Raw genomic sequence first — 12,971 nt, 5'->3', positions numbered from 1 at the left:
AAGAGCAACTTTGACTGAAATGACCACTCGTTACAACCGAGGTATGCAGCAAAGCATTTGCGAAGCCACAACACGCACAACCTTGAGGCGGATGGGCTACAACAGCAGAAGACCCCACCGGGTACCACTCATCTCCACTACAAATAGGAAAAAGAGGCTACAATTTGCACGAGCTCACCAAAATTTGACAGTTGAAGACTGGAAAAATGTTGCCTGGTCTGATGAGTCTCGATTTCTGTTGAGACATTCAGATGGTAGAGTCAGAATTTAGTGTAAACAGAATGAGAATATGGATCCATCATGCCTTGTTACCACTGTGCAGACTGGTGGGGGTGGTGTAATGGTGTGGGCATTGTTTAAATGCCACGGCCTACCTGAGCATTGTTTCTGACCATGTCCATCTTCTGATGGCTACTTCCAGCAGGATAATGCACCCTGTCACAAAGCTTGAATCATTTCAAATTGGTTTCTTGAACATGCCAGTGAGTTCACTGTACTAAAATGGCCCCCACAGTCACCAGATCTCAACCCAATAGAGCATCTTTGGGATGTGGTTGAACGGGAGCTTCCTGCCCTGGATGTGCATCCCACAAATCTCCATCAACTGCAAGATGCCATCCTATCAATATGGGCCAACATTTCTAAAGAATGCTTTCAGCACCTTGTTGAATCAATGCCTCGTAGAATTAAGGCAGTTCTGAAGGCGAAAGGGGGTCAAACACAGTATTAGTATGGTGTTCCTAATAATCCTTTAGGTGAGTGTAAGGTCACTAAATATGGGAAATATATATGGTTCACCAAATGAATAGTCAATATCTTTCAGCAAATCTTATTTGTAGCTAATTAACAGTAACAGTAAACAAAACAAAAACAGTCACTACTCACGGTTTAAAATTTTTTAATCCACAATTATTATTTTTTCAATTGTTTATAGACTGTATTCTACTTTTCAGTCTACTTACAATGTTAGTAAAAATTTCTAGCAGCAACAACAATTATAGTTTGTCAAGATGTAAAAAAGGCCAAAAACACACACACAAAAAAAAAAACATTGTAAAGTATCATAAACCTAGTCCATATGATTTATAAAGGCACGTGCACAGGTAGGGCTCAACCTGTGCAGAGCACATGCCCTTTTCGCCCTTAGCCTACACTCCGAAGTGCCCTTTTTTGGTGGTAGTGTTTTTTTGTTCCTGCTTCAATAAAATGGTTTTGGTAACTCCATTTGAGTTTGACTTTGTAAAATGCTAATAATATATTGATAAGTAATACAACCACATTTAATTTGTTTTTGCCACCGAAAAATCATAAATAAGCAAAGGTGCGCCCATAGACCGTCAAGAGCGCCCGCGCTGTTTCGTACTGGAACTTACACAAAGCGACCTCGTCATCTAGGTCAAATATATTTCTTAGAAATTTGTTCTTTGATTTATGATTGCTAATACAATTAATTTGTTAACGTTTAATAATAATATTATGGTCGCATGTTTAATTCATTTACCTTGTTGATATATGCACATATTCGCTATAGGCTACCTATAGCACATTTTTGAGTATAGTCTCTGCTAGTCTCCACATGTATAACGTAGTAAAACATGGTTCCAGTAATGTTGTCGTTAGGCCGTCTTTTTCGCAGAAGGTCTGGTTGGGTCAGTCAATATTGCAGAAGACACTATGTTCATTATATCTGTGATAGGAGTAAAGCGCATGAAGTTTTGATGCAAATTAATCATGGTTCAAATCCGCGTTTTGCCAAACTTGCTCTACTTCATTTTCCCATCACACAGAAATTTGAAAAGGCTTTTTTTTTTTTTTCAATAGAAAAAAGAAAATATTAAAAAAGTTAAAATAAAAGCATGTAATGTGTGTTTGATAATAAAGTGTTAGGGGTGGGTGAACAGAGGGGGTGCCCTTTTTCAGTTTCAGCACATGCCCCTAAAAAGGTCTGTGCACGGCCTTGCTTGATCTGATCAGTTTTATACATTTGTAGACGTTTTAATTAGACATTAGTATAATTAAAAGGAATAATAGTAGTTAATAGTCTCTTATTGGCATGTTTAGCTGAGCCATTCATTCATGGAAAAAAAACCTGACAATTGATAAAAGAACATATAGACACTTAATATTTATTTTTATTAGATGATTAGTTAATTGCATTTGAAAGATTTTACTTTGAATAAAACATTTGCAATAGATTTGTAAAAGGTGTTTTTATGCATGTTTTTTTTGTTGCATTTACACTGTTCTGATCGGCTGGGGTCGCCGTGCACATTTGCTTCAACTGTTTCAGTGTTTCACGAAGCCTCTGTCTGCCCATCACTATGAACAGGTGGCACAGTATACCACGCTTGAATTCACTGAGCTCCTGAGAGCGACCAATTCGTTCACAAATGTTTGTAGAAGCGTCTGCATGTCTAGGTGCTTGATTTTCTGTGGCCATGGAAGTGATTACAACAACTGAAAAACCCCTCCAAATCATTCAATGATTTGGAGGGGTATCCCAATACTTTTGGCAATATAGTGTATATACACATTTCCTCTTTTCTGTGTATTACTTTAAACCAATTTTTCAAAGGAGCAACATCTTTATGAACTGTTATTTAGTTTATTTTCTCAGTAACCCAGGCAGCATAGGAAACAGGGCAAAAGCCTGTCCTCACGACAGGTGACACAGAACTAGAACAGTTACCTCCCAGAACCGCATGGAGCAGATGTTAACCCCTGGCCTCAGTAACTAATGCTCCACCAAAAGATTAGGTGATGGGCTTAAAGCAGAAGCGGTCTCTTGTCAGCCCACACAAACAACAACGGCAAGTGGGGAACAGCTTGCACCCATTTCCATAGAGCTTTTCCACATGCCCTTTCTTCCCATGATCCACCCTGACAAGCTTGGCCCGTGGCCAAAGCCAGCACTGTCGCCGGTGTCACACGCACTGTTAAATCTCCCGCAGCTATTTTGGGATCAATAGCCCATCACCAGACTCGCATACACACTCTCCAACGCACACGCGTGCTCTCACTTTCACTCAAGGCTATAGATAGAGGCTGAAGCTGTCTGGTTCAGTCTTGCCCTGTGTAAACGGGGCTAAAAATAGAATGAGGACTAATGAAATGCAGAGATTGTGGGGAACTTGATTAGCATGAAGACTTCCAGACAGGGATCCATTTCATTTTTACAATATCACAATGACCCTGTTATGAGATAAGGATGTGCATGAAGTATGCATGAGCATAGACATCCTGTAGGCGCTCAGCTTTATTTACAGAGCCTTTAATTTTGGAAATGCTTTAAAGCTCAGCCGAAAAGCATACTGTTTAACTAAAGCTATAGATATGTTTGTTTGTTTGTTGACATGACAAAGGTCACTAACCATGGGAAATATATGGTTCCTCCTAACTCACCAAATGAATAATCAATATCGTTCACCAAATCTTCATTTTAGCCATACAAACTTAAAGGTGAAAACAGTAACAGTGCACACAAACAAATTTTTCTCAAATATTGTTTAGCATTATTTTTTTTTATAAAATTGTTAATATTGATTTTACTCTGACCCCAATAATTTTTTTGTGTATGATGTGCATACATATACAGTAGGCCTATACACAAACATTTGTATTATATATTTTAATATTACATAAGCAATTTGTATTATAAATAAACAATCTCTTTTTTCCCCATCCAATATTTTTCATGACCTAATTAAAACCCATTTGACAGATGTTATTTTAGCAAATTGGGTCTCCAATATTGTTTCTGTATGTGGTCAGCAAAAATCATATTCTGAAAAACTGTATTAAAACAAATATAAATAGACAACTGGCTAGTGTGCACCCTAATCAGAAAAAAACAACTTTTTATTTTTATTAAAAGGGCCTTGGGGTCTCTCAGATCATGAGTTTTTTTTTTAAAAAAAAGTCAAGTTTTTATATGTATTGCTTTTAAAACTTCTTTATAATGAAATGCTAACAGTTCATATCACAGTGTACATAACCTTATTAGTTACAACTAAGAGATTTTAAATGCCACAAATTTTAAGTACAAAATGGCTGTTTAAAGATAAATTATTCTGTATTGCATTACATATATTGTGTTTTAGTCTTTCAGTGCATAAAGGGCAAAATGAAAAGGGTAAGTGTCAATCACAGTCTACTGCAACCTGTTTGCTGCATCCCCTTTGAGTCATCACTGGAGGAGCGGTCCCTCTGTCGTCATCACCTGACATTCACTTTCCTTCTATTCGCAATAAGGGTTTATTTTTGTCATTTCACTCCGTGTATGATGACTAATATAACAAACCCTCATGGTGAACATGCCACATCAACCTGTTCGAGCAACTGTCAATACAGCAAACTACTGGCAGCGTCTGTCAAGGTCAAGGAGTGCACTTCGGAAACTAGGCTACTATTACAAATTCAATAGCTTCATCAAATATTTCCCATACTCTTTTTAGGATTATAAGTCTAGTTATTATAGCACATCTGTCTTCCAATGCATACTTCGCAAGTTCTAAGTCCCCATAAACTCTTGTGTAAAGTGATATGTTTAAAAGTGACATGCATACAGGATTAAAGCATTGCAGAAAATAATAAATACTATAGTATACACTATATTATATACTAAATGTAGAATAATTTGTAATATAGAACTCTAAATGATTTTTGAATTCTTTTGACTCTTGTCTCTCTCTCTCTCTCTCTCTCTCTCGCTGTTCATGTCTAAAAGCAGCAACACCTGTCAAAGCACTACCGTAGCCTACAGATGCAGGATGATCTAATGAAGTAATTTGACACGGTTTTTCGGTACCTGTGCGGGATGTGGCAGTCCGGTGTGCGTATCTTCTGCGCGGTGGCTTTGTCTCCCTCTCTTGCCTTTGTGAATCAAGCTCGCATTCCAGCTGCGATTCACTAATCTCCTGACGTTACTGCAGACAGCTTGATTCACCAATGACCGCCTCCCGGAATTCAAATGATGTTTGCTCAACCCACTAATGAAATGCAGCGCTGCGAGCGCGGGGGAGATTCTGGGACCAATAGCCTTCTCCTAACAGCAAATATGCAAATAGGAGGAGTTACGTCAGAGGTTTCGCCAGCAGTTGGATGTTGCGGCGCTATGACACGTTCAGCAGGTTGTTTTTAGTAAATGTGGTGCAGGGCAAAGCAGAGATTTCTCCAAGTGAATTCGTGTCAGACTTGAAAACACTTGCAGCACGGGTTGAAGTGTGCGGTGAGTTGATTTAAACTAAAGCATATGAATGGGATAAAACACTTTGGGTGAGGAAACGTTAGTGTTTATGGGTATCTGATAATATTTTTTTAAAAAAAGAAACCCTGCTGAGAGAAACTATTTAAAGGGATAGTTCACCCAAAAAATGAAAATTACTCCATGATTTACTCACCCTCAAGCCATCCTAGGTGTATATGACATTCTTCTTTCAGATGAATACACATGAGTTATATTAAAAAATGTTGTGGCTAGATCCAAGCATTGTAATGGCAGCCCAAAATTTGAAGCCCAAAAAAGTGCATTCATCCATTATAAAAGTATTCCACATGGTTCTGGGGGGTTAATAAAGGTCTTCTGAAGCGAAGCGATGCGCTTGTGTAAGAAAAATATCCACATTTAAAACTATATAAAGTAAAATAGCTTCCTCCAGACCACCTTCCGTATTCAACTTTTGAAGAAAGTGTAACGCCTCTCGAAAAAACGATTACGCTACGTTCTAGTCATACACATTTTTCCGTAAGTTGAGTACATAAGGTGGTCTGGCAGAAGCTAGACATTTTACTTTATAATGTGTTAAATATGGATATTTTTCTTTTCTTACACAAGCACATCGCTTCGGAGCTGTGTGGATTACTCTTATAATGGATGGATGCACTTTTTTGGGCTTAAAATTTTGGGCTGCCATTTGCTGCCATATAAAGCTTGGATTAGCCAGGACATTTTTTTGTATAACTCCTGATTGTATTCGTCTGAAAGCCATATACATCTAGGATGGCTGAGGGTGATTAAATTATGGTATAATTTTCATTTTTGGGTGAACTATCCCTTTAAACTGGTTTGCTGGTCTACGCTGGTCTCCCAGTCTGTTTGCTAGTTTGGGGTATTTTTTCTTAGCTGAAGAGCAGGTTTGCCAGGTTAGGAAACAAGCTTTTAAAAACTTCACAAAAAAAAATTCACAGTGGTTCCTTTTTTATATCATTGTTTATTATCATAAGGCCCTATTATTATTAAAACTATAACAATTTCTGCAGCTTTTTTAGCACAATTCAATGCTTTAGAGTTTTTATTTACTTATGGTTTCATAGACTTAAGTAAATTCAGATTTTATGTGGCTTAATGTATTTAACTCATTCTAAATATTAATTGATATAGCTTTTTCACTATTCAGTTAAAAAAGGTAACATCACCAGTTTACCTCATTACAAACTTGCTATAGGGTGAAATCATATCATCAAATATATCATCATGGCCACCACCCTCTTGATGTGAAAATGGAAGTTTCTGTGTAATTTTTGTATTATAATGGATGTTGAATTACAAAACTTGTATCTGATCAGTAGCACACCTTTTTTTGTAGAGTTTTTGTATATTTTTTTGTTACATCACACCACTTTCGAGTATCCAAACATTGGCCTTCTGCTGAACATCTCTGGAATGTTGTAGGCTATTTGATGTACCTCCCATCTTATTATAAAGTAGGCCATGTTTCTGGATCCAAGTTGATCCTGGAAGAACATTCCTATCTGATTTCATCAGATTTTAAGGTTAGGCTATATGTTTGTTTGACAGGAACTTTGTTCCAAGATCAAAAAAAGATGATCACATAAATATAAAGAAGAAGGAATTTTCTGCAGCAAAACAAAACAATTAAAATTGTTATTTATTGAAACACACTGCAAAGTAGCACAAAGGGTTTTCTTCTTCCAAATGTATACAATACCAGTGATTGATTAAATCAAGTACATCTTTATTTAATTAATGTAAACATTCTATTTGCCTTACAAATTAAAGATGCTTGCATCCAAGCACATAAAATTGCTTATGTAACTTATGTCATTTAATGTTTTATCCAAAAATTAGCGTACACAGATGCAGTAAAGAACTTACAGACTACAAGACAGATGTGTTTATAGAAACAATCCTTTTCTTCACTACAGAAAAGAAGCACAGTGTTTATACACGTAATAATGTGTTTACATATTTCTGCTTCACAAAAAGAACCTCCACTTAGTTACATTGTCTATAAACTTTGTCTTTACTTTGTCCATATCATGCACAAGATGTTTAGCTGTAATATATGACTGCAGTCGCATATGGCAACACATTTTGTTTATTTTATACATCCTGAAAATGATAAAGTCTCTCATTCCAGGAGAGGAATTTCCACAACCTCATGCTTTCTGATATATATCATCTTTATTATGCCATAAGTTATATAAGAGGTTGACCCAACAAAACTGTAATATATATAACGACTAAAATTCAAAATTACCTTTAGCATTGTATGATTTTCTGGTTTCCTTTAGAGGGATATAGTATTTGCCTGTGTCCAAGTCACTGTTTAACATTCATCATGATGCTCAAAACCTCTGAAGCTCAGCCCAGGATATGCGGTTGATCTCTGCAACTCTTATGTCAAGACTGTCAACAAAGCTCTAAAGCAGTAGCACAGCCCTCTGAACACAAGCGCTCTATCTATGCTTGTATCTCACTGTACAGGGTCCGTCTGGCTGCTGGGTTCCCACCAAATGCAGAGGGCTCTACAAGAACCAGATACATATATTTAAGTGCAATGACCACATACATATGATATACAACAGTAAGTATTTGGACACCCTTACAATGTATGAATTTATTGCATTATATCCAGAAACTTTCTAAAGTGACCATATATTATGCTATTTTAAAGGTTCCTAATTTTGTTTTGGTATAGTCAATAGGTTTACATACATCACCATATTTTTCAATGATTCTCAAACGACTCGTCAGATGATTCAGTTCCTCCTTTCCGAGAGCCTACTCTGCTCTGATTGGCCAGACAGCCCAGTCTGTTACGATTGGTCTACCACTTACAGTGCATGTCGGAAGCTAAATAACAATTACCATAACTGAACTTCTGCTCCTGAGGCTTCCTAAAGCTCAGCGATTGTACACACTGTTAGACAGTAACAATGGCGTTGATTTTACCATATCAATTAGGGATGGTAACAATTAATCGACAATCGATTATTTGTTGATAATACATTTAATCGATAAAACTTATCGATCATTGATTAAGCTGGGTCATGCACGTGCATGCTGCTCAACCATGAAACATGCAGCAGAGCAGACACAAGGAAATATGAAGCGAGAGCGACGGTGTGTTGGACCATTTTACAACTAGAGTGTTGTTAGGGTTGGGTACCGAAACCTGGTGCCATACCTTTATGACCGGTATGTACCAGACCGAATCAGAACGCAGATTTCGGTGCCTCATTTCGGTGCCACTTAAAATCAAACGTGCTTTCGTGCTTTGGCCGGCGCTGAGCCAGAGACGCTCAGCGCTCGTCACATATCACAACTATTCAGTGTTTTCATCCACATCATGTTTATTTTAGGTTTCAGACATTTAAATGCTCATAAGTACTAGCAAAAAATACACAATGATGTCTATGGAAGTGGCAAAAACAATCCTTTCAGACAGTTAAGATAACTTGACTAAGTGTTTTATTCACATCAGATACACATTATATAGTGACTATACAGTTTACTCTATTCTTCTCCCAGTTCAGCACGTCACTTACTTTCATGTATTTCGTGAGATGAAGATACATGTATGTGATGTAAATCCGACAGATCCGATTCTCTGAGGCGCAAACTAACGTGGCGCCGCCCATCGCGCAGTATATATCAACTAACACACATTTACTCACACACATATTTGAAAATCAGAATATCAGATAGTTCATGACATAGTTAGAAAGTTTGTGAATATTTTGATTAAAAAAGAAAAAGCGAAATAAACCCGATACAGCTGAGTGAGCTGTCATACAGCGCTATTGTAGCAGCTGTGTGTCATGTGAGAAGCATGACGCGTCTCCATGGAAACAATAAGGTGATGCGCTCTAAAATATTTAGCCAGAGAATATGGTCATATTTCTGCAAAATAAAGCTAAAGCTTGAAGCTGGTTTGTAGCATACCAAGAATACAGACTACTGCTGTTATTACTGTATTTAGAGTTAAATTAGGCCTATTGTAGTTGGGTTAGGTGGCTTTAGTTTTACTGTGAATTTGTTATGTAAATTGTGTTTTGTATTTATTTATATTTACATATTTAAGTATACTTTAAACTTGTAATAAATTGTTCAATTTAAATAATAATAAAAAAAAATCAATAAAAAGCCATTCTTTAATCTCATCCACCTCGTTTTGTGGCTCTTTTTTTAAAGTATCGGTTCAGGCACCGTTTAGGCACCGGTACCGTTTTAAAAGTATCGGTTTGGCACCGGTATCGGAAAAAACCCAAACGATACCCAACCCTAAGTGTTGTACACATTTATCATGACGGTTTGCGTGTGTATTCGCTAGGGCTGTACGATTAATCGACATTCAAAACCTCTAACCGACGTATTTTTCCCATGTCGGTTATTTGGGTTTTCACGTGACTCCGCCCCGTCAGTCACATCAAGTGCAGTTTGCAGGCACACAGAGAGATGCAAGAGCAGTTATCTGTGTTTATAGATGCCCAGAATCACTATAGTAACTGCATGTTTTACACAGTTTATATACAGGTCAGTCAATCGCCGTTCTTATAGCCTTTACGCGCTGCCACCGACACACACACACACACAGATGGCGCGCGCAAGCCGCGAAGCCAGATCGCTTTCACTTTCGTGCTCATAAAGTTTGTCAGGTACATGCGTTTAAAGGCTTGCCAGTTTCAACATTTAAAGCGATTGTGGACTATTCAAAAACAATCTTTCTGTGACAGAGAGCCGAGCTGTGTCGCGTCTCCTGACAACGCGCGCGCCCTGAAGGCAGACCTCTTTCACCTGCGTCCTCACAAAGCTTTGTCATTTGTATGTTTTAAGCCCTGCCAGTTTGAACATGAAAGCGAGTTTCGACCATCAGATGTGTATTATGTTGAACTAATGCCTGATATATTGTGACAAACGAACACTCATACAGTAGCCTAGCTCGCACATCACGTGAAGATCGCGCGCAGCGACGAGCGCAGAAACGCAGTGTCAATTTGAAGCCAATACGGAAGTGACTTAAACTGCAATTCATCGACTGGCCACTAGGGCTCGAGAAGGGAGCAGAATCTCATTGAGCCCCTTGTTAAAATGCCAGACAACCGAACAACAGAACAAAACATGTTTACAGCCTGAAAAAAATTGTGGTTTTGGTCTATACGGCTAATTTTGCCCTTCATGACAACTGTGAGAGGGTGAATTTTTTTTATAACTCATTCGTTTACATTATATAAAGCCTTAAAGTTCTGCATAATTAAGGGCGTGGCCACTTTGAGTGACAGGTGGATAGCCGTTTATTTGCTCTCTGTTAGTCATCATGTCACCTCAGCTCCACCCACATCCCGCCTCTTTGCCCATTTTCTGTTATCTGGGAGTGACGAGCGATGACGCGCTGCCAAGATGGCAATGGCCAGCTCGTCCCTAGATCACGCTTCAAAAATTCTCTACAGAATCCTATGGGTGACGTCACGGACACTACATCCATATTTTTTTTACAGTCTATGTGTAACTAATAATGACTAGGATTTGGACTGTCATATTACATAACATTATAAAGAGAACAATATTTTAATAAAACATTTTGAATTATTAGGGTTTAGTTGCTGTGTTTCAGTGTGTTGCTCCAGGAAGAGCGCATCTACAGAATGAATGAAAAACACACATTCTGAATAGCAAGTAACCTAGTTCAAGTTCACTTGTGCATTTATGTGATTTTGTGCAGATGTAATTTGTAATATAATGTTTATTTTGTATATATCTGGTTAATCTCATATAGGATGCACTTCTTTGAGTTAAATAATGCGCTATCAAAGAGCTTCAGTTTACCGGTGTTCATTCAGCGCTTCAGCTTCAGTGTACACAGCTCAAATGGCAATGCACGGCTAATAATAAATACAAAGTTCTGTCATAAAACTGTCGATGGTGCATGCTAATTGGTCTTTTAACTACCTGCTCGTAATCACATAGTCATCTAGTGCACAGCTGATTGGTTACTGCTATATCAGTAGCCAATGAGCTTGTTGCTCAACCTTGAAATACTCAGGTAACATTTGTTTTAGCAGTGCATTTTTCAGAAACCCTTCACTTTCCCCAGCTCCACCTGTATAGATCTGCTATGGGGTAATTCATGTACGCTCTATTGTACAGCAGCAGCATGTCTTGCTTGCTCACAGCAGCGTGTCGTGTATGAATTGGCAGTAGCAAGTCCCGTACTTGTTCTGCAACAACAATAACCTAGTGCAGCAGCAGCAGCAGCAGCAGCAGCAGCCGCGTAACATCTATTCGGCCAAGACCAAATAGATCAACATTGTCATACCCATTACCATGCCAAACACTCCAAGAGTTGTCATGACAGAACTATGATTGGGACTGTCATTTTACATAACATTAATAAAAACACTATTTTAATACATTTTTGTGATTTCATTGGGTCTAGTTGGCGTTTTCAGCCCGTTGTTCCAGGAAGAGCGCGTCCACACATTTTGAATAACAGATCTGAGGTCGTTATATAGCCTATTTGGTTATTAAATGAGTAGTTTAACTAAATGATCAATCACATTTTACAATATAGACCTTTATTTAGACTAAAAACCCTTCTCATTCATCTGGTGAGGAACATGGCGTTTTGAGCAGCATATGCACACCCTGTCATGCTGTTGCTATAAGCCACTGCTGTAGACGCATATATTGCAATATTAAGGCGCAATATTAAGGCTAACGATTAATTGATTGTTAATTTAATCGATGATCGATCATGGAAATTTGTGTCATTTGACATCTCTAATATCAATCCGAGCACGATTATTGCGGTGCACATGTGGGAACTGTCATTTTAACAGTATCAATAACTAACGTGAATGAGTGATGTAACATCAAAGTTTGTAAAATAACTCTTGCTTAATCCTTCATCATTACTCAAAGTATTAAGAACGACAGACAATCTGCATTAATAGACACAATTTTAGGTAAAAGTGGGCACACAGCTGATTAGCATGAACTATTTCAGTAAGACAGTAATAACATGAGTTAGCCAGTTAGCCTGAGTTCGTATTTTGAACACCCGGTAGAAAATATATACATCAATATTAATCATACAGGTTGTGATTCTGAGGAGCAAGCTGGTCCAAATAAACTGGGTACTGACCCATCTTTCAAAAGCAAGTGTTTTGTGAATCCTGCGTTGAAGGGCAGGTCAAGTTGTTTGTAAGTAGACAACGTAGAACATAGGCGGGCATTATGGAAATGTGTTAGCTAGTGATGTGTATCCATAACTGATTGGGATTTGAATTCCTGACGAATCGTTTAGGCTGCCCAGAGTCGATTCTTTCTTTTGGGAGACATTTGCAGACCACATTACACACTGCATGAAAGGGAATATTTGAAAAAACACTTTTCTAAGCCTTTTTTGCACTGGCTAACTAACTATATAACTACACTACCGTTCAGTTCAAAATATTTTTTATGTTTTTGAAAGAAGTCTCTTGCATTTATTTGATTAAAAATACACTAAAACGGTAATATTGTGAAATATTATTACAATTTAAAATTACTTTTTCTATTTGAATATATTTTAAAATGTAATTTATTCCTCTGATGGCAAAGCTGAATTTTCAGCATCATTACTCCAGTCTTCAGTGTCACATGATCCTTTAAAAATCATTCTAGTAGGCTGATTTGCTGCTCAAGAAAACATTTCTTATTATTGTCACCATTATGTTCTGCTTAGTTT

General features: G+C 37.7%; 2 protein-coding genes across 5 annotated transcripts in view; both read right to left on the bottom strand.

The window, feature by feature from the left end:
* The window catches only part of rcan2 (regulator of calcineurin 2), a 98,970-nt gene extending 94,003 nt beyond the window's left edge, over positions 1-4,967 (bottom strand). Inside the window, exon 1 of one of the 2 annotated variants that reach the window (XM_079831608.1) lies at positions 4,808-4,967. The gene's annotated coding sequence lies outside the window, so the exon portion shown is untranslated. Of the gene's footprint in view, positions 1-771; positions 1,557-4,807 lie in introns of those variants that run through there. The other variant, XM_079831609.1, reaches the window with a different exon arrangement.
* A 1,871-nt stretch (positions 4,968-6,838) lies between these two features.
* cyp39a1 (cytochrome P450, family 39, subfamily A, polypeptide 1) overlaps positions 6,839-12,971 on the bottom strand; it is a 39,395-nt gene continuing 33,262 nt past the window's right edge. For 2 of the 3 annotated variants that reach the window (XM_079831078.1, XM_079831077.1), the window contains exon 11: positions 6,858-7,767. Coding sequence is in view for 2 of the 3 variants with exons in the window: in XM_079831077.1 (XP_079687203.1) it covers positions 7,699-7,767 (69 nt within the window). In the remaining variant the exon portion in view is untranslated. Of the gene's footprint in view, positions 7,768-12,971 lie in introns of all 3 variants that reach the window. The other variant, XM_079831076.1, reaches the window with a different exon arrangement.

Source organism: Gobio gobio, assembly GCF_949357685.1.
Source record: "Gobio gobio genome assembly, chromosome: 12".
In the NCBI taxonomy this organism is placed as follows: Eukaryota; Metazoa; Chordata; class Actinopteri; order Cypriniformes; family Gobionidae; genus Gobio; species Gobio gobio.
The sequence above is the reverse complement of the archived record's forward strand: the minus strand, read 5'-3'. Positions and strand labels throughout refer to the sequence as shown.